The sequence below is a fragment of the Cynoglossus semilaevis genome, chromosome 12 (assembly GCF_000523025.1).
Source record: "Cynoglossus semilaevis isolate Cse_v1.0 chromosome 12, Cse_v1.0, whole genome shotgun sequence".
NCBI classification, from domain to species: domain Eukaryota; kingdom Metazoa; phylum Chordata; class Actinopteri; order Pleuronectiformes; family Cynoglossidae; genus Cynoglossus; species Cynoglossus semilaevis.
Genome location: NC_024318.1, coordinates 10,383,503 through 10,405,144, shown reverse-complemented (window position 1 = coordinate 10,405,144; position 21,642 = coordinate 10,383,503). Strand labels below are relative to the sequence as shown.

General features: G+C 39.5%; 1 protein-coding gene across 1 annotated transcript; it reads right to left on the bottom strand.

Moving 5' to 3' along the window:
- Window positions 1–6: 6 nt before the first annotated feature.
- fam83b (family with sequence similarity 83 member B) lies at window positions 7–6,483 on the bottom strand. Its single transcript, XM_008322057.2, has 5 exons — window positions 6,211–6,483; window positions 4,035–4,508; window positions 3,105–3,269; window positions 2,574–2,698; window positions 7–2,344 (listed from the first exon to the last, which is right to left on the bottom strand). Exons 2-5 carry the CDS (start codon window positions 4,500–4,502, stop codon window positions 382–384), a joined length of 2,721 nt encoding a protein of 906 aa, XP_008320279.1. The 5' UTR covers window positions 4,503–4,508; window positions 6,211–6,483; the 3' UTR covers window positions 7–381.
- Window positions 6,484–21,642: the final 15,159 nt, after the last annotated feature.

Genomic DNA, 21,642 nt, shown 5'->3' with positions numbered 1-21,642 from the left:
CTGAAAAGAAGTTGGTGTACCACTGAAAATATTAATAAATTAAAGATGGAGTTGTGGGCCACATCACAATCCTAACCAAGTGCCACCAGTGCCCCCTGTGGACGTATCTGGTATACATGATAATCTGTGATAAAAGTGACTAAAACTGCCCAAAATGTTCTGACTCTTCAGGTTTTGGTACTGTATGTAGTCACAGTAAATATACTCTTTTGGTATTCATCAGTGCACGTGTCAATAAAGCAGAGGTCAAATGTAAACAAAAGTTCCCGCTAAGAAAAATATTCCATCAAGGAAGTCATTGAGGCTGTCGATCACTCAACATCCGGTAAACGAACAGTGGGGTGAATTCACATTCGCAGATTTACTTGACCAGACTCTCGGCTACTTGTTCTTGTGAATAAAATTCCCGACTCTCTGAAAGAATTTCTCCAGTTTATTTTCATGGTGCCCACGTAAAGTCCTGCCGAGGTGTGGCCCGGCACTTGCGTCAGTTTTAGTGAAGTGTTTGTCCTGAGTATGTGTGTTGTGTAACGTGCCCTCAAACCTGCTGTACAGTCGACTCTCTGCCGCCTTGTTCCGCTTCAGGCTGCCTGTGTCAAATGAAGGCTTTGGACTTTTGTCCAGCAGGGTGGGCTTTTTGTATCGGGACGTTTTGGGAAGAGAAAGTTGCCTGGTGTGTCGGGGCTCGTCTGACGTCAAGTGAGATTTGGAGTTTTGCTCAATCTTATGCCTGTGGTCTTGGTGCTCAGAGGCAGATCGGACTAAGTAAGACCTGTTTGGTCGAGGGTTTTCAACTTCCACCGATGCCTTCTCCTCATCCTCCGCTGTTATTGTGTCTGTGCTTCCTGTTGACTTGAGACTCGGTGTTCCCGTGGTTCCAAATGAGTCTTCTTTGTTTTCCGGAATGTTTATTAGGGAATTAATTCTAGTGGCGAGTTTCTTTGAGTAATTTTGGGAACTGTTGGGTTTTCCTGTCAAATCCTTGCTATTCTCCTCCAGTGCTGCTGCAGACAAAGTCCTGGATGGAGTTTCTTGCCAATTTTTACTTGTCATATTCATGACATCAAAATGAGAGACAGATCTTTGGTCTTCGTTCAGACTCAACAGATGTCCATCGTTGCGTGCGTTGAACCCTGCCGCGTTCCTGTTTATTTGCATCCTTGCAAAAGCCCCGTACATGTGTCCTGAGGGTTCGGGTGCATACTCAGTGTTGGATCTTGGGTCTGCTAAACTGTGCCGTTTTTGCCAACCATCCGTCAGGAGGTCAGGGTTGGTCATCATGTGTCCACCTTTATTCCTGCCTAAGCTGGCATAAAATGTTTGATGGGAGTTTCTCCCTGGACCGAAGTAGGCATCGTAATGGTTGTCGTCCAAGATCTGCAAACTCTGCCTCTTCAACATAAACTCCTCGTTTGCTCTGCTGTCTCCTGCTGCTGTTGGACTCCACTGCATGGAGGTGTAGTGCAAAGGAGTGTGTGTTGCCGGCTGGGGCACAATGTCAGCAGACAAGTTCATGTGTCTCTTTGGCTCCATGTGCTCTGGTATGCTGGGTCTAAAACCAAACGAAGACCTCGTCCTACTCTGCATGAATGAACCATGTTTGTCCATCTGTTCAATCTGATCTAAATAATCGGTCGACTCTTGAAATGGGTCATCTGAGTTTTTGAGGTAAGACTCAATCCGCCAATTGCGCATAAAAGACTTTGAAGTATTCTCCAGTGTCGGCACATTCTGCTGAATGGACAAAATGGGTTTATCGCTGTCGTTGTACGACTGACACATGTTCTGGCCTCTGTAAGTATGAGGCACCTGTAAATAAACGTCCATATTTGGGTTGTTTGGTCCAGTTCCTGTATCTCTGGAAATATTCCAGTGACTGGCTCTGGACCTGATGTTCTGTGGCACGCATGAATCCTGTCTCTCACCAGCGTAGCTGTGTCTCTTCTGGAGATTCATCATCTCCGAACACTGTACCATGTGTAATTCTTGCTTGCCTTTTATGCCATTTTCAACCAAAGGCCGGATGCCATTAGGTTCCTCTTCCAGAAGCTTCTCTTCAAGGTTCATCAAGCCCAGTTTTCTGTCACAGGTTTTTCGAAACACGTTGTCCAATGTGTGCCTCAACAAGTCATTCCTCTCCAATTTCTGGCCAGAATGTAACTTGGGCAAAACCTGTCGCCCCTGTGGACCGTTGTGTTGGAACGAGCCCTCTGGAGGACACAGTTGAGCTGGCACGGTCGATCGGGCATAGAGGGTCCGGAATTCTTCATCGTAAAGCTTCACCAGATGGCCTTTGATGACCTGCACCATGCTCAGATTGATCTTTTCAAAAGACCAAGTGAAGCTGAAAGCAACAAAGGAAATGTATACTTTATTTTGAAGGAAATACTACATAAAAAAAAAGAATTTGCACAAGATATGACAAATGTATACTTTATTTTGAAGGAAATAGTACATAAAAAATAAGAATTTGCACAAGATATGATATGATATGTTTTTATTATCTTTTATATTATATATATGTTTTTTTTTTTCATTTTTCACAGCTTTTCCTATTCTACACATTCATTTACCTGTAGGAGCCATAAATGGCTGTGTGGCAGTCGACCAACAGAAACTTCTGCTCCATTGCACCGTGAAATTTGGCTCCTGACCGACAGAGGTAATCCTGACCTTTCACAGTGCGCACCCTCATGTTCTGTGCAAACCACACAAAAGAAACAAATAGAAAAAAAAACTATTGAAATCACTGAGATGAGAGTGTAAAAATGAAGCTGTCAATCATCAGAGGAGCCGCGGGCAGACCCTGCTCAGCACTGCTGTGGGGATTCCAAATATGATATTTATGTCAAGGCCCAGTGTTGTTTGCTGTTGTTGCTACTGTTGCTAATGTGATCTCACTCTGTGACAATTATACAGGAGTGCACCAGTTTGTGTCTGTGCAGCTAAAGACTGTAGAATGACCACACCCACTAAACAAGAGGAACCTGAAATTGAAATGTGAAAACTGCAGCTATATAAATAAACATACTGTATATGCTGTATACATGTAAGTACAGTTGAATAAACTCAAGAAGAATCAAGATGTTAAAGTACAAACTCACCCTCAGTTGTGGAATCTTCACGTCCTGATTTTCTGCCATGGTGAGGAAATGTTTCAGATGGAAATGATCCAGGAGCACATAGACTGGAACTCCTCGGACAGACGCGTCGATAACTTCTTTGAATATGTCGACGTCTGTAAATGTGTCCATCGCAATAGCTACAACCTGTGAAGACACAGTCGACCAGTCACGATGGTTGAAGACCAGAGCAGGCGTGTAGGCCATGCAAGCTGAATGGTTTATAGCAATATCATTTTTTATTTAAAGGAGATGTTACAACACAGTGATATTGTGTTCCAGTAGTTTTATATTTGCTTTTTAATTGTATTTGTTTCTCCTTCACTACACTTTAGTCAATTTTATTTCAAATATGCTGTTTCATTCCAAGGTGTATACTGTACAGCAGGGGTCTCCAACCGTTTTGAAACTGAGAGCTACTTCAAGGGCACTTAGTAATTCAAAGAGCTACTTGTCTGATACAGACTTCCTGAACAATGTAATAATAATCAGTTCTGGGACATGTAATAGTAGACACTCTTCTTACCATCGTCATTGCACCCATTTGAATATCATTGCAAGTGTAACTGATTCCAAAAGTACAGTAACAGTCCAATTGTTGACCCTTTTGACACCTTAGGTAGTCCACGGGGGCTACCAGGTGATCCCGGGCACCACGTTGGTGACCCCTGCTGTACAGTGCACGGACGTGTACATCCTGATGCAGCAAAATGAATTACAATACAAGTGTGTGAATCAGAAGGCAAGGTCTATGCTTTTCCCAGACTTTTCTCCCAAGACCACAGGTTGCAAAACCAGATTTTGTCTCCAGTGGCCCTGACAGACACTCCTTCATACAGGTAAGAATAACAGTGTGTGGAACTGCCTGAAGGGACCAAGACTAAGCAACGTATTTCAGATAGTTTCAGTCACCTGTCTTGCGTCTTGAATGTGCTTCCGTATCACTTCTTTTATGGTGGGGCTGTTTTGTCTCGGGGGGTGAAAGAGCAGGTCTATATTTGTCTGTAGATTGTTGTGAGGGAAGTCCGGCCATCCTAAATCTAGATCAGGTGTTTCCACGTCCGAGTGCAACGGCCAGTAGGTCCCTGAGGATGACTGGTTGTCTGATGGACCATCGGTGTCCTCCGTGTGTGTTCGAGGCGGCGGTGTTTCAGCATTTGAAGTGATAAAGACCAGTTCATCCTCTGAGAGGAAGCTCCCGATGCGCTCCCCCTTGAGGAACTCCCGGTAACTGTCTCTGCCGTTTTTTACCAGGCAATCGATGGCCTGGCGATACGACTCTTTGTAGTGGGGCTGAATATAATCCTCGGGTTTAAACTCTCCTCTCAAGGACGACAGCAAGGAGAACTCTGGAGAGTCCATTGCTCCAGGATGCTTCATCAGCACCTGTCATACATTAAAAACATACGGTGATCATTCAAAAAAGTGAACACAATCCTATTAAAATGCATTTATATGTAATTGAAAATGATGTCTATGATGTGGCAGAGCAGCTTCATTGTATGTAAAAAGATACACAATCAAATCCTATGAATTTAACCAATGATCCTACTGTATTCCTGGGAGCAGTGATTGTTATTTACACACACTGTGGGGAATCTTGAGCTTCAAATCCAATCTCACATTTATAGGTGTGACTCCCAGGTAATGTCACAGCGGCCTCACCCAACACTGATCAACAGGTGAGTCTACGGTTTACAAACTGACTACATTCTGAACATCACAAATAATAATCTTACTTGACTCAAAACCTTCTGTGTGTGTGCGTGTGTGTGTGTGTGTGTGTGTGTGTGTGTGTGTGTGTGTGTGTGTGTGTGTGTGTGTGTGTGTGTGTGTGTGGGGGGTGGGGGGTTAAAAAACGTATGATGAACAGAAATTTTGTGTTGCCTGCCACAGAAACAAAAGCATGAAAGGTATGTGGTGTGACCTGGACAGGGTTGAGCACAAAAATGCCCTGATAATCTGAGAGATTAAGAGTACTTTCGTTGCTGAGGGAGCAGAAAAATGCCAACTCAAGATCTGACATGTTAACCAAATTCTAACCAAATGTATCATGTGTTTCAAAAATGTTTTTACTTTAAGGATTTAACTTCAGATTATTATTATCAAGATAAATCTGTTCTTCAGCAAAAAAATTAGAGAAACAAATAAAATGGATTGAGAGAATTAGAAAAACATTGTTGAGGTGGTTTGGACACATGCTTGGGAGAGACAGTGTAAACATTGGACAAAGGATGTTGAAAGATGACCCCACAGAAGGTCCACAAACATGGTGAAGGACACAAAGATGGTTGGTTTAACCTTGGCGTAGAAAGGAATCCTGTAGTGTCAGATATGTGAAGGTGTTCAGGCAAAAAATGTCATCTTATAGATATGTACAAACATATGTTCACACATGTTCAATTATGATTAAGGCACCGCTACATAGATTATAGATTTGATTTGAATCGTCCGACCTCGAGACAAAACATCAAGACTGTGATATGACTGTGATTCTCCTGTTGTGTCAGAGGAAAATGTGAAGGTTTACGGCTGTGTTCATTAGCGGGGGACAGGCAGCAACAAGTGTCAGCTATAGAGATTCAAATCATGCATTTTAGAGTCGATGATCGTGGAGAATACACCTGCATGTCTGCGTCTGTGCCAGTGGAGAAACAGGTAAAGTGTGGTTTTAACACCAGAGTCAACAGCTGTGAACGGAGCAGTTGAGGTGAACGTTCTCCACAAAACGGTGCTTTAACTGCGACATTAACAAGCTGTCATTTGTCAAAGTGTGTGATGTTAAACATCCTGTAACTGCCCGCTCTGCCACATCTGAACAGTTATCTCCAACTTTATAGCCACAGTGTAAATTCCAAGAGTCATAATTCCCACACTTCCTCAGCTGAAGCACAAAAACACTGTTCCACTTCTGAGGCCATGAATTAATTTAATCCCCCAATAATCCATTCATTTAAAAAGTTGAACAAACACAACTTATTTACACTTCTACTGACAGCCCGGGTTCTCACAGAGTCAATCTGAGTGTCTTCCCGTTCTCACAGAGCAGAGTGAGTCTCTGACAACAACTGAAGGACAATTCACTTACACTTGGTGAAAATCCTCTGGCCTTCGTCCCCCGACGATGATCCCGACTTGATATTTATGCATGTACAGTCTGTGTTCGGACCATGGAACAGCTGCTGTCTGCCGGGTGAGACAGACAAAGACAAGGAGGTGTCTGAGCATGGTGGCAGTCTGCAGGTAGAGGGTGTGGATTCCAGTTTTGACATGCAAATGGGCTGGTTCGAAACTTGCTCACAGGCAGCCATAAACCTGTTTGAGTCCTTTGGCCACACCCCTCGCTTGGGGAACAAAGGTCACAGCAACGGCAACCTAGATAATGACAGATGTAAAGAGGCTTTGATGAATTTCTCACATCAAAAGCATTAGGATTTTTGAAGCTGTANATATATATATATATATATATATCAGTTCACCTGAGGCAGGTGTTACCTGCAGGTCTGTTTTAGCTTTGAATTTAACGGTGACCTCACAGGGACTTCACTGATTTGTATCACAGAGTCGACTGTAGTTCCACAGGAAAGTCTTCATTGTGTAATAACTGTTTAAAAGGAAATTCATTTCAATTTAACAACATGTCACACCACCACACGTCATTACCCAATACCAGCAGTTCAGTGGAATTTTTGGGGGGGATTTTTATCACATTACTTTTACTTTTAATAAATTAGAAAATATTTATCTGCCACTTCCACCCCCATATCTGGCCCCTGACATACACACACATACACACACACATTCACACACATACACACATATATAATAATATGTGCATTATATAATGTATATGCATTGTATTGCATTGGAAAGTGAAGACTAATGGGTCCCTCCGGAAATGAAAACTAATTTGACTCTGAGAACCCTGCTACAGTATGGAGTATATAACACCCTGCAGTACATATTGTTTAGAACACACAACAATGGGTACATTACAACCATAAGCATTTACAGAAAAATAAACAAAAACTAGACAACAGTATATTAAGTTTAAATACTATTACATACCATCTGAACACTTTCAGTCCATTCCAACGGTGAACAGATGACTCTATCCTTTCATTATATATGGTGTATTATTACACACACATACACCGGGATAAATCTCTTGGCATAACAACGTGAGCAGTGAATACAGGCACACCAATGAACGCTGCAAATTCCAACTAGAAGAAGAAGAAGAAGAGTGTGTTGTTCTCACATTTTAACATTAAGGGAACAAAGAGCCTTTAAACAGGTGGTGTTTGTGGATGTCCCTGCGTGCCTTAAGGTGACTATCACTGAGATAAACACTGGTGATTCAACACCAACAAAACTGGTTCAGATGGGGTGTTTGCAACTCCTGTGACAGAGTCTGCAACATTTAAATATTGAAAAAAAAAATGCAAATAATAGATCATTAGCTGCTGTAGAAATATTTAATATATTATAATTATAATAATTTAATTTTAAAATAGGACTCTCATAGTGTTTAATGTTCTACTTCTTTTTAGAATGTGGCTCATTGTGTATATATATAAAAAGATATATACAAATAGACAAACATATATGCATACATAAATATGTAAGCGTATATACATGTGTGTTTATATCCAAATTAAAAACTATTTGTATTGCCATTATTCAAATATATTAGCGTTTATTAGACAAGAGTCAGATACCATCTGTTCATTTAATTAATTCCCAGCTTCATAGGATGAAACTAATTTTTACCTCTCGCAGTGAGATAAAGTCCGGAAATAAAAGGTCTGTTTTTAGGTCAGTATTAATATGAAAGGATGATATGATTATATTTCATGCACATTTATCAAAGTGACTTCATTAAAATTGAATTTGACTGTGTTTTATTCTCAACAGTCCATTTAGAGTGGTAATAATTTATCCCACTGAAAATCCTTCCACTTAAAAAATGCTAAATTACAAAACTATTCTGAGGTTAAGTCTCGTTCTTTCACTGAGGCTGATGACATATGTGGTTAGAGATGATAGCTCTGAGACACAGAGGCAAGTTCAGCTTCCTCTGAAATCTCACAAAATGACAGAAAATACTTAAGAACCACTATGCTAAAGTACAGTAAGGTTTCCCTGTTTCTCAGAGCAGCAGCAGCCACTGCTGTAACACTGTAGTCCAGATTCTTCACCTGAGAAGGTGAAAAACAAGAGATCTGCACCATTGTTGAACTGTGTCTTGAATCTAGGTGTGAGTAGATTAAGTAACACACTGCACTGAAGTCACAGGGAAACTCTTTTTTTCTCAGGTCCCTCCTTCTGAGTCACCCTTTGACACCCGAGCTTCGCTCTGTGTTTGCACTCATCACGCTCGATTCCTAGGGCTGTTTTGAGGTCCTGTCAGCGAGTCAGAGCAGGAGCCAGCGATCTGTGTCCTGAAAAATGGAAAAAGGAGTCTGAAAACTTTTGCACTGAATTATCAACATTTTTCTTTCTAAGGCTGTGTGACATGCAAGTTTCAGTAAATTGAAAATAATAGCTTGAAAATAATAACCTGTGATTGTGGTTGAAGAAAATCCCAATCATTCATGACTGTTTGTTGTTGGTTTAATTCTATCTGTTTTTAAGTAAATAATGAAACACAAACTGGTTCAATTAGTCAATGCAGTGTTTAAGGATAATTTATGAAACCTTTTTGTTAATTATGTTTTTCTGTCATAAAGTATTAACAAAATCATCTGCTCGACCTTTATAGCTGATTATTTATATTCTCATGTTGTTGAAAACCAGCCTTGGATCAGGGGACTGGGTAGAATCAAACCCAGAACTATCTGGACTAGATTATATTGCCCTCTACAGGGGAGGGAAAAGGAGGCACAATTATTTGTTCAATGAAGGACTGTTACGTTAGGGACCAGCTCCACAGAAATACAATCTTAGCAGGGTAATTACTGCATAATAATGTTCTCCCAGTGACTTATTCATTGACTCATACTGTATCACATTGAGGAAAAAAAAAAGTTTTTTTTTTTAGTGACTCATGTTTAACGACCGGTGCAATGGTCCGTGACGGCACAGTAATGCTTTGTAATCTGTCAGCGAACTTGAGTGTCAAGTGAAACACAATTGATTTAAACGTGTACTTACCCAGGGTGTAGAAGCTGAATGCCCTTTAAAATAGGAATATGAATAGGAATAATTAATACAAACACATTTCCACATAAATATCACATAAAGATGGCAGTAGTTTTCAAAGTCTAAAAAAAGTCTTTGTGAAATGTTATAAAACAGAAGTTACAGAGACAAAAGGAAATAAATTTGCCTAGTTTTACATCATAAAAGAAAACTTTTAATTACATTTTCATTATTTGCTTTGGGGAGAACACAGTGGCTTTTATGTAGGAATCATCACCAAAACACAAAGAGCTCGATTTTGTACAAACTAAGTTCCAAACAGAACATCTTAACAAGAACTTTCATCCTAATGAAGACAGGAACTGAAACTGTCATCTTCAGCTTTGCTAATAGGTAAACCTGTATTGTCTGATTACCACTCTATTGAAATTCATGCTGGCGTTTTAAGAACTCACGTGTCAGAAAGAATGAGTCTAATATTTTTGTTTGTAGATGTTTTGTTTATCACAGCTTTTTATATATAAATATATCAAATGAATTCCAATGCGGTGGGAGGAGTAATTAGCAGGGTTGCCTTGTTAAAGTCCAGCCTCACTGAGCAGAGGGATGTTCAGTAATGTCTGACAGTAAATTTTACTTTTACACACACACACACATATATATGTATATTTTTCATTTTAATAATTCCACCATTTGGGTTAGACACTTATTAAAACACGTGTGAAATACAAGCACACAAGGGCTCTCTGTCGAGCCACATACAGAAAATGTCACATTTAGCAATGTTCATTTATTTATTATTTATTCACAATTTATTGTGATTAATCATAATTATTTGTAAGTCATAAAATTAAACATCCCTCATTTACATTTCTCTATTCTAATTGTTTTTTGTTGCCTTCTGATTTGGTATGCAACTCAAATCAGACAAAGCAATATTTACAGAGAATTCTAAAAGGACTGTTTTTTTAATCCGATCACTGCTTCTACAGCATGACCTAATCAACCCAAACTTGATGCATCCCCTTCAACAACGCCCTGGTCTTTGATGTTTACTTCAGTTCCTTCCAAATGGATGTCACTGTCACTAGACGATGTTTACTTCTTCAATAGAAGCACTTAGTTTAAAAGTAAGGTCAAGCATGATCACGCATTTTTGTTTTATGATTTAGTGGAGACATAAAATACTTCCAATGTTGTTCCAATGTCAGAAAAGATTCATGGTTGGGAAACCAAAAAGCAACACCAAGCTTTACTTTTCTCTCCTTAGACATGCAGTAATTTGTCAAAAATTGTGAATCCTCATAATTTTATTTTAAATCAAGGCCTATTCACATTAAGCTACAAACTACAAACTTGCAGTTTTTCTAGAACATTAAAGGACCATCAATCGTATACATCAAAGACAGTCACAGAGTCCCACAGGGTACTGTGCTGGGACCTGTCATATTCAACATAAGTATATTACATAAGTAAACATCACCACTAAAACATTTTGTACAGAACAATTTTTTTGGTTCAAAAGTGTGAATAACTTGTCAGACTAGTTACTTTTTGGTCTCCTGAAACTCTGTCAAATAAACTCAGACAGGAATGACATTTGGTTTTTTTTTTTGTTTCATTTTTCAGCGAAATGGTTACTTGAGAGCCATCTTTGATCAAGCCCCCGCATCTGTCCATTACGTACAGAGGGTTAACTTTTAGGCGCCGTGAATAATGATATAAGAATCCCAAAATTCTTTACACTGTGACACAAACAAAAAGAATCCCAAAATTCTTTACACTGTGACGCAAACATTTGAATATTTTTTTGCACACGGTTTTCACTTATGCTGTTACTGTCAATGTTTTGAGTTGTGTTCGGTCCTTCTCTGGTCAGTCAGGATTTACTCTCTCCTTCCCTTCTTGAGGTCCTCTGGCACTAATTAACCTTTTACTTGCCTCTCTGCAGCCACATCTAGGACAGAATTCATAATCAAGTTTGTGAATTGAAACACCTAAGGTTATCCTCGAGACATGACGGAGACAAGAGAAAGGGAGAAGATGAAGGTACTGCAGTCTCAGAATGTGAGGTTATTGGTTGGAACCATGTTCTCATAAATAAAACAAAGAACAGAGGACTCAGGACTTATAACGCCAGTTTTCTCACAAGATCATCTCCTTGTGTCAATGTGGAGGGTAAGATGTCTCTATTTGAAGGACCTTGGGCTGTTGACAAAGATTAGAATAATAATAACATTTGCAAGCTTGTCCAGAATCACTATTTATCTACACACTAAATAGTGACTGACTTATATGATATGTTAGTAAATTTTGAGACGTGGTGCGATCATGTAGGAGGTACATTTGACTGGAGGCAGTGAGTGATTAAAAATGTCTGTTACTTCATCAGACAGCTGGTGAGCACAGCCTTAAAGCACACTGGCAGATACCACATCACGGCTCGAGTCTTTCCTAAGACTGAGAGCTTGGGGAACATGTGTCACATCTTGCTTTTTTGTTGAAGATAAGATCCTGGATGCCGTTAGCTACAGGAAAAGTGGAGGGAAAAAGATCAAGGTTGTTTCTGTGGCTTGAAAAGAGCATAGAAAAAAACATAGCCCTGTATGCTACTTATTTCAAACAGCAGCTAAATCAGCTAGCAACAGCACCTAATTCGGTTTCATGATAGTCACAACAAAAACCTGTTAGCAACAGGTTGTACAACTGTCTAAACAGAAATGGCCCCACCTTTGTTTTTCTGGTGTCTAAACGGTTGACTCTATTATGGATATAAAATGAAAGGAAATGGGAATTAGCTTTGTTACGCTACCATATTGTAATTCTATATATAATTATAATATATATATAATTATTAATTATATATTCTATATAATATTGTATGTGCATTCATACGAATGGAAATGCATTTCTGTCCGTGTGCTAATGAGATGGTTGATAAATGTTTTGAAAACCTTTTTGTATGTGGAAAGTCAGGTTGGCAGCTGACCTTTCAGACACCAACAACACAGCAACTACTCTGTACGTACACAGAAATGAAGCAGAAAGTGTCAACCCACTCTAACCCACTGACCAGGACAGATTTGGTTATCAACGCAAAACCAACATAAGCTACGGTAACTACATTGTGCTGTAGCTCATTCAAACCAGAATCGGTGCTCAATCATCGGCCACTCTTTCAAACTGCCCACAGACATTGTACAGGGGTCACCAACAAAGGATTCTTTGAAGGTTGTTGTAGACTGTGTTTCCATAGAGTAGACACTATATTTATTTAAAACACAAATAGGATGTTGGTGGTATAGTGTGTTCAACGCAGTGTGTGTGTGTGTGTGTGTGTGTGTGAGAGAGAGAGAGACATGATGGACTTGTTAACATGAAAGATGGCAACTTACTAATGTAAACCAATTAGGGAGAGGAAGAGTGCTGTGTGTCTGACTAATGTATCTGTGCTTAAAAGAACACTCTCATTACATGTACGTGTAGCAGCTGTTCAAACTGAATGAACAAGGACTGTTCTAAGGTGCTAATTAAAACCAGCTCATTAGGAACATATATATGGGCCAGTGTAATGATGTCTAGAATGTGCTAGATGCAGCCTCTTGGTTAAAGCTCTGGTTTAAAAACAAAAAAACAAAAAAAGTAAAATAAAAAATATTTTAAAAAAAAATCACACTTTTGCTCTTTGATGATAATATTGAATTTTTTTCTCTCCTTCTGTCCTGATGTTCAAACAGACCTATGACGTGGTCTCTTAGTCATCTTGAAAATGGATTTCTACAGACACTAATGCTGCCTATATTGTTGATGCCGTATCTCAATGTACATAATAACAACTGGTTAATGATCCATGGTTCATTTTAATTTCCTTTTTTAGTGAACATACACTGGGTACTTAGCTTGAATGAATCAAATAATGAATTAAAATGCAATCATAATTATATATATTTATAATAAATGATATCTCTCATACAGTCACACATTTAGAGGGCGAAATAAACATTTGATTTAATAAATGATATCTTGACGTTAGTTTATATGTATGGGCTACATTTTATTTTTTAAAATGAACTATTTTAATTATACTTGAGAGGAGAACTGTTAAAAAGTTTTCAAGCTCTCATTTCTTTTACTGAAACTGAAAGAACAATTGTACTAGCAGCAGGTTGTGACTCGCTGTGAAAGACGTCCACAAAGAATCAAACAAAACCCAGTGACCTTTTAAGACCTACATCAAGGACATTTAGATTGAGATATTAAGATATTTTTATAAATAAAGAACAGTCTTAGAACTTTTTGACCTACGGCCTTTACGTCCACCTGTGACTGTAGTTCACGACCCATATCCAAAATTATATAGGAGAGCATAGAATTTGTGATGGAGACCATGGGATCGTCTGATAAATTATTACTAACAATATCCAAGGACGGCTTTTCAAAGACTTACATTCAAAGAGATGAAAATGTTAAAAATGTACTTTACATTGTACATTTTATGCTAACTTTAACAAGTTTCTCGTTACTATTCTACATAGTACATAAGTACATTTGTGTTACTTTATCATGTGTCCTCATTTATTTATGTCCAAAGAAAATACGTGAAGTACAGTAGAACATACGGTACAAAAAAGTGACACTCGCTGAGCACAAAAACATTCCAGGAATACCTGCGTCAAACCTACAAAGGCAAAGAAAACTCCTTATGAGGAAGAAACGTCGATAGAGAACAAGAAGTTTCTATAAATACAATACGGAAAAAGGAGTCAAGGGAATCTCCTGACGCCTTACACTGAACTCCATGACATAAGTTTTCTGAGGTGCGTTAAAGGTCATGTGCTCGATTTCCTTGAAAGGAAAGAACAGTTTTATTGTCGGTGTCATAAAGAAATGAAGGACCAGTTTACTTTTCTTTCTACTCGACCTGTTGTGTTGAGCAGTGAAAGCTTCTCTGTTGTTTTTAGTTCAATATAAAGTGTGAACCAATATCATCCAACACAAGTGTTCTATGACTTTCCGGACTGTGCCTTAATGCATCACCGGGTTATTGAAGTCTTCCTTATGTTGCGGCTGTAACATTGAATTTTGAGGTCAGAAGAAGACACTAATGGAGGAAAGAGACTTTGGTCTGTCATCAAAGGTCATCAGGTCACAGGAGGCAAAAAGAGCGAATAGGAAGTTTTCAATCAGATAAAGGTACAGTATTTCCTTCAAGCCAAAAATTCTCTAACATAAAAACTAATACGTGTTATAGTATTTATGTGCCAGGGAGCAACAGACTTTATATATAAATATATTAAAAGCATTTTACAATATGGACAGAATCCAATAATTCCAAAGACCTACATATTTATCAAAATGTTTATATAAAATGTGTGTGTATCACTATAACAAGCAAATTCGTTCACTGGTAAGATTAAAATGTCACTGTACCTGTACATCTAAATGACAGGTTAAATACAGGACCAATGGAAACACTAAACCCAAACATAATGAATAGGATTTCGTAAGCTGAAAAATATAGAGCCCAATTATTCGGAGCCCCAGTATTTACCCTCACTGAGGGAGCAGAACTGCTAAATAAGATTCACTCTCTAGCTGTGTTCAGCTGTAATGTTTGCATTAGCAGGTTAGGTGAGAGTAAGAAGGTCTGTTTGACAGTCCAGTGACGCCTCCTCCCACCAATTACCTTTGTTTTTCATGATAACAGCACAATTACGGTCAACCTTTCATGCTAATGGTCAAAAAGATGACGGCACTCATCGAGTCTGGAACGGCTGGTCACTGCTTCCTATGTTGTTCCAAAATATCTGGTCTGCTTTTATCAGTTGAAACTCCCACAAAACAATTACTTTTGTTTCAGAAAACTTTTTAAAAATATATGACTGGTTAATAATTCAGCAGCGCAGACATTGCCGGGAGTACGCCCACAAACAAGTCAACGAAGTAAACAGAGTTCAGACTCCACGAAGAAAATAAATAATTTGTGGAGTCATTTGAAGACAGAGGAAGCTGGTGACACTGCCCCGTGTGCTTCACCATCCAATTTAACAAACTGTGACTACAAGCTGAGGCAGGAGACTGAAAAACTGCAGCTCAACCAGTCCACGTCTCTCCTCGTTTTGAATCTAACAGAAACACAACGTACACGTGTAGACAATCTTAATTAATTGAAATTGAGTTAAAAAAAAAATCTTCATTTTACTAACACCAAAACATTGGCTATCAATGTCTGTCATGTACTTTTCTAACATCTCAGCGGTGAGTCTGTCAGGAATTATTCTGCTCTGGTGTAAAGGCTGTTCAGAAAGATAATACACAGACTCAAAGGCTCAGGCCTCCACAGAGAAGTGTTCAAACCAAGGGTTTAATTGAACAAGCTGAAAAGGCAGAGTGAATTGAAATCTATAGAAAATTATCCTGACATTCAATTCCTTTGTTTGTGTTTAAATATGCATTTTTACGAAGGATAATTTGTTTTTGGAGCCTTGGTATTTCTTTTGATTCAACGTCATCTTGTGAAAAAGTAAAATCAATAAAAAGTTTTCCCTCACTCTAGGGGTGTCTCCATAACAATAAATAAAAAATAAATAATGGCCAGATACCTCTTTCAAATACTATTAGATTTTATCAATCTGATTTAATTAATTAAAATATTAGTACAGTGATTGCAAACCACTGGGCTGCGCATATTAGCTTGTTTTTAGGATGTTGACTTAAAATATCACTCAATGGGCCATTCATTATTATACAAGGCCACTGTTTATTTTTGCAGTATGCGATGAGAATGGTTATTATTATATTTAAAAAAAAATAGTACTACTTAATAGTAGTGTAAGCATCACTTTTGTAAAACATCAACAGAAACAGATTAAAGTGTCATCACATTATTCCCCAGTGACGGACGAAACTCGTCTACCTTCACATTCTGTTTTGCAGAGGAAAAACACATTAGCAGGTCACTGGTGCACTCTGGGACATGTTTTCTCTCCTCAGTTGATGTGATTTGTGGGACGTGCTGTCTCAGTTGACTTTGTTCTAAGGTTAAGTCCAATGTTTGTCATCCCTGAGGGGTCTTTTAAGAAGGTGAATGAAGTGAGTGTTAATTGGCGGGAGATCAACTGTTACCCTGAGCACATTAATATATTTCACTCTATGTTAATGTTTTTGTTCTGCGATGAGAGGTGGAATAATATGCACCTCATCATCTTACACTGTCATTATCATTCTGTTACGTGACTGTGAGAGAGAATGAATCTGATGGACAACGTTCTGTCGTCATACCGACGCCGTAGCTGCATACTGATCATCCTGCAGGGGCTTTTGCCGCCCTTCTAATGTGTGGGAAAGAGAGTGAGAGTGAGGAGCACTGTTTGAACCACTCCACGTTGGGATCAGTCTAAAGAATCTCAGGTCTTGAGCGAATCAGTCAGGGTCTCACAGAGTTAACACTAAGTTAACATTGTCTAAGTAAGTTCTTATGATGCAATGTTTTAGAAGACATGACCTTACATGACCTTAATGGGGGGGGGGTCTGAAATGTCCTTACATCTTGCAAAAAGTGTGGGTGATGTGTGAATATAAAGTTTATATAAAGCTTCAGTTACATTTTGCTGGCATGTAACGTGAACTTGTCCTAAAAATTGAACAGGGGGCCGGGTCAGGAGCAAATAGATGGAGCCCTCGTGTGAACTCAGGTAAATGACATGAAAAAGTCATGCATAAAGGCTAAAATGTTAAAAGGCTTTTATCATTTCCTATGCCATCTATTGGGAAAGTGTGGGTATTACAGGGAAAAGGCAGAAATATAATGATAATAAAAATAAATTATATAATTTGGAGTTTGGCAGGCTGTATTAAAAAGCTCTACGGGCCGTATCTGGCCCCTGGCCCTTAGTTTGCCTATGCCTGGCATCGGCGATAGAGGTGCTCGCCTAGAGCGCCATCCACTGGAGGGGCACCGTCAGTCATTCAATTCAATGTGTGTGTTTGTGTGTGTGTGTGTGTGTTGGGAGGGCTCGGTGGGTTTGGGGGAGTTAATCTCACCCAGAGCCGGCCCTGTTGTGTAATGTTCTCGTGCTGCACTCGTGTCTACCTTCGGCCCTCAGACACAAATTTCTACAGTAAAATGATCCACTTCAATAAAAGTGTCTCAGACGTTTCCATTTCCCTCTGGTTAGAATCTGTATTCCATTGACTGGAGTGACACTGGAGTGATGTGTTTTTATTCTGGTCTGCAGTACAAGTCGGTTCAAGTAACGTGTTCATAGAACTTGGTCGGTTACACCACTTATTCAAAGACAAGTGATGAAAGGTCGATGCCAAACCACCTGTGGCTGACATCAGACGGCAGAGAGGACTGTGGGTAGACGCTTAATCACACACAGCAACCAACTGGACCACAGTGCAACGGTGGACTCCCCCATGTCCACACGATCAACTCTGAAACACTTCAATTCCTCCAGAACTGCTACTCTCTTTGAACAAATATGTAAATAATAAAAGTAAAAACAAGTGCAATTTTCTCTACTCTGGGACAAATAAAGAAAATATTGAAAATCAATTTGGTTGGCCCTATAGGGGACCCGCCCCATACTTTGAGAGCCACTGTCCTGCCTCTAAATATTTTGTAGATCCCACCACACGACAGCTGATGAAAAAAAACAACCGTTAACAGGAAACAATTCATCTTCTCTCCTTTAACCACCCATGTCTGTAAGCTACATTAATTATAGGAACTCTGGGAACTGCAGTGGAGTGGAGATAATAACACTGTTGCTGCCGGAACTCGACTATAATCATGCCTTTACTCCTGTTCCTATTGTACTGCTCCGAGTTAAATACTCAGCTCGGCAAAATGAATGCAAATAGAGAGTGAAACACAAGGATATTTGAGGGAAAATTCAAACAAAGTGCTGAACAAAAACTGTTGTTCCTTGAGCAAACAAGTTGAATCCTCTGCTCAGATCAAGGACTCATCAAAATATACAAGATTAAAAGAGAAGAAGTTGTGAAGACTGTGGTTTGAGAACTAAAGACAGCTTTGTTTTGTTCTGCTCCTTTGATTCTGCCTGTCATGGCCAAAACCACTGCATGTAAAAAAATGTAATCAGTTCAACCCACACTGATTCACTATTGGCTGCCACATCAGGTGAAGTCATTCATCTCCTCATTTGAGAGTCTTTCTTCGTCAATTTGATTTCTTTATTTTTTAGCAGCATCTTGATTTGTTTCCGTGCTGATTTCCCAGAATGTAATTTATGCAGTAACACAGAAAGTGACAGAAGAAAAACAGCGCCAACACAGTGTGATTCCAAAAGCTGTTTTCTTTCCAACTATTTTATTGTGCTGCTCACCTTCATAATGTGAATCTGAGCGACTTGGCCCAGTGGGTGTATTTCAGGAATTGTTAGGACCCAGTGACCAGACTTTCTGTCAGACTACTTTTTCATAGATTGATTGTGTTGACCAATTAGACGAGGAATGTGTTGTTTTACTTACAGTTCACACAGCCTCTGCTGAAAGGTTTTTTCATTTCATATTTCATGCTGATGGTCATTTGATTTGATTTGATAGCTTCTGTCTGCTGCTGGGCTGAAACATTTTTGCCAACAGAAACACAAACACAGTCTTTTCTAACGCTGGACAAACGCCATAATTTACAAACGACCAGAAACATTTCATTGCGGCAGCAGTGCCCGTCGACTTTGACTCGTGTCTCCTTAGATTTAGCACACTTAATGTTCGATCAGCCCTGGGTCGCGTACGCAGCGGCCCCTGAAAAAGCAGCAGAGCTCAGAAGTCATTCATTTGTCACGTAAACACAAAAGTGTCTGAAGTTTATACCCAGAGATTATCACCCGCTGCAGCTGCTCGCTGCAACGAGCCACGTTCTCCAGCAACGCTGATAACAGCCCTACAAAAGGCAATCTTAAAGCTGGGAATCTGCATGATTAGGAAATCTTTTTAGAGGCAATAAAGTTTTCAGCTCATTGGCTTGTGGAGCGCTGAAAACATTTCAACCAGTTGCAAAACAGGATGACGACAGAAATGTTTTATCACTTGTAGTCTCGCTAATAAATGAGACGTTAAGAAAAAAATACATCAAATCCTTATTATCTAAACAAAAACAGCAGAATTGGAGAAAGTCTCAAATGATATGTTCGGTTTTAAAAATGTTTAAATATGCCAAAGATCAAGGGAAAGTGAATCTACAGCAGTTTCCTAAAGACTGGGGCGCGACCCTCGGCGCGTGACTTGGGTCACGAAGGTCGGTGACCCCCCCAAAAAAGTTTGGGAAACTTGTTGTTGTTTCAGTTTTTGATGACAGAAGAATGAAAAGCTTAGTCTTTGTGTCATCAGCCTCTATCCAGACGACACTTCTGAGCCGAACGTCCGCCTCTTAGAATCCACCTCATCCATATCATCCATTTTCAAAAGGTTGTGTACTTTATACATTTTAGGACAAGAAAGCTGTTTTTTTTTCACACCGACCAGGCAAAGGCTCAAATTGAGAAAAAGCTAAAAATGGTGAAAAAGGCAGAGGAGGAAAAAGGGCAAAAACATCAATAAATGATATCAGCGTGCTGGCTGTAACATTTACAGAAATAGAGAATTACCGTATATCTATAGAGAAAACAGTGAAAGAATCATTTTGGTCACTCTCTGTGAAACATTCGTTCTGAAACTTTCTGTGCAGCCAGAGATTATCGTTTCATTTGTCTTCAAAAATACACCCTCTTATCCCAGAAGTCCACGCTCGCTCAGAGGCTTCAGACTTCACCTTGTAAATATGTTGGTAAATACACCACATAACTTGACCTTGGAGTTGATAAGTCAGTCAACCGTATTAACTTCGAGGTCAAGTTATTTTTTGCCTCCTTGATTATTTGATTATGACACAGGACTGTTGTTGAGCTGGAGGAGGGTTTTCATCAAGGACTTCTAATCACTGCCACAACCATCATGGAATGAAAATTAGCTCGTTCGGCCACTGCTGCACGAACTGCTATATTCTCTGTGAGATGATGGGGAACAAACACATCGTATTAACACCGCTGTCATTCTTACATTTAACCAGGCAGACTGCTCAGACTCAGCCACACAACTATTTTATTGACCAGGATATGTCTTTTATGGCACCCATAAAATTTGTTCAGCCTAAAACTCAATGCTGTGACACATGAAGAATTCTTAAAAAAAATGAAAAATTGTCACTTACAGTCGTACCAGTGTCAAATCATCGTCTCCTAAAGATCGACTCCTAAATGAGCCCAAATGTTACTAAACATTTTCCTGCAGTCAAAGGTGACCCCTCCTCCCTGCAGTAGTTTGGTGCCCCCTAGGGGGAACTGCCATCAGCTTTGGAAAAACCAAATAAGTTAATATTGTTTGTCAACAATTGAGCCAAAAGAAAATCCATATCACGTGTTGAATTAAAGTGTAAACAACACTATCAGCTCCTCCTTGACTTTACAGCTGTGTACCACCCATTCATGCCCCCACAACCGCCCCCACTGTACTATTTACAGTAAAATACTACAGAAAAAAATACCACAGTACTGTCTTTATTTCTGTATGTTTTTTGAAAGCCTTGTAATAATATTTTGCGTATTCTGCCATACAACAACAAAGCTTTTTCATTTGTACATTCTTCACAGTAACCTTCAGATACAGTGAATATCTGCTGCTCTACTTCAGTGTCCTTCATCAGGTTCATTCGTTACCAAAACCCAGACTTCCTCTACCACGGAGCTCTCAGCTGTCATGAGCACTTCACCGTTCAACACCACATGAAGCTTCGCCTACATTTTAATCACTCACACTCATGTTTGTTTTTTTTCACATTCTGACAAAAACCTGCGACAATGCAGCGACAAAGACCGACCAGAGGAACAAGAAACAAAGACAGACAGATGTGAGCGTTACTGTCAGCGACCCAAAGAACAAGTAACTCTTTAGAAAATATCAATTTATACTGTTCACTTTTCGATTCCTTCACACTTTGGTCATGGTACATATCGGCAGCAGTATTTTTCAGAATATTTCAGCTTGCTTTTAAACAGCCGACCAACAATGTGGCACATTTAGTTTAAATTCTGAAACATTTTCACGGTCCTCAGTGAATTCCATTTGGCACGAAAAGGACAAAAATGTCTCGTTTGGTGTTTTGCCGGCTGCTGTCCCCTGCTCTACAGCAGAGCAGGTCTTTTGTTATGGAAAACAGTATGGAGACAGTGGACAGTTGGGGATTTTTGATGTCAATCGTCCAAACTGTGAAGCCTAATTGAGGCGTGAGCCCGTGGGGAATACACGTGTACTACCTGCAAATGGTTTGAATACATTCTGCAAACACTCACTGCCTGTGTCCACTGAGGGC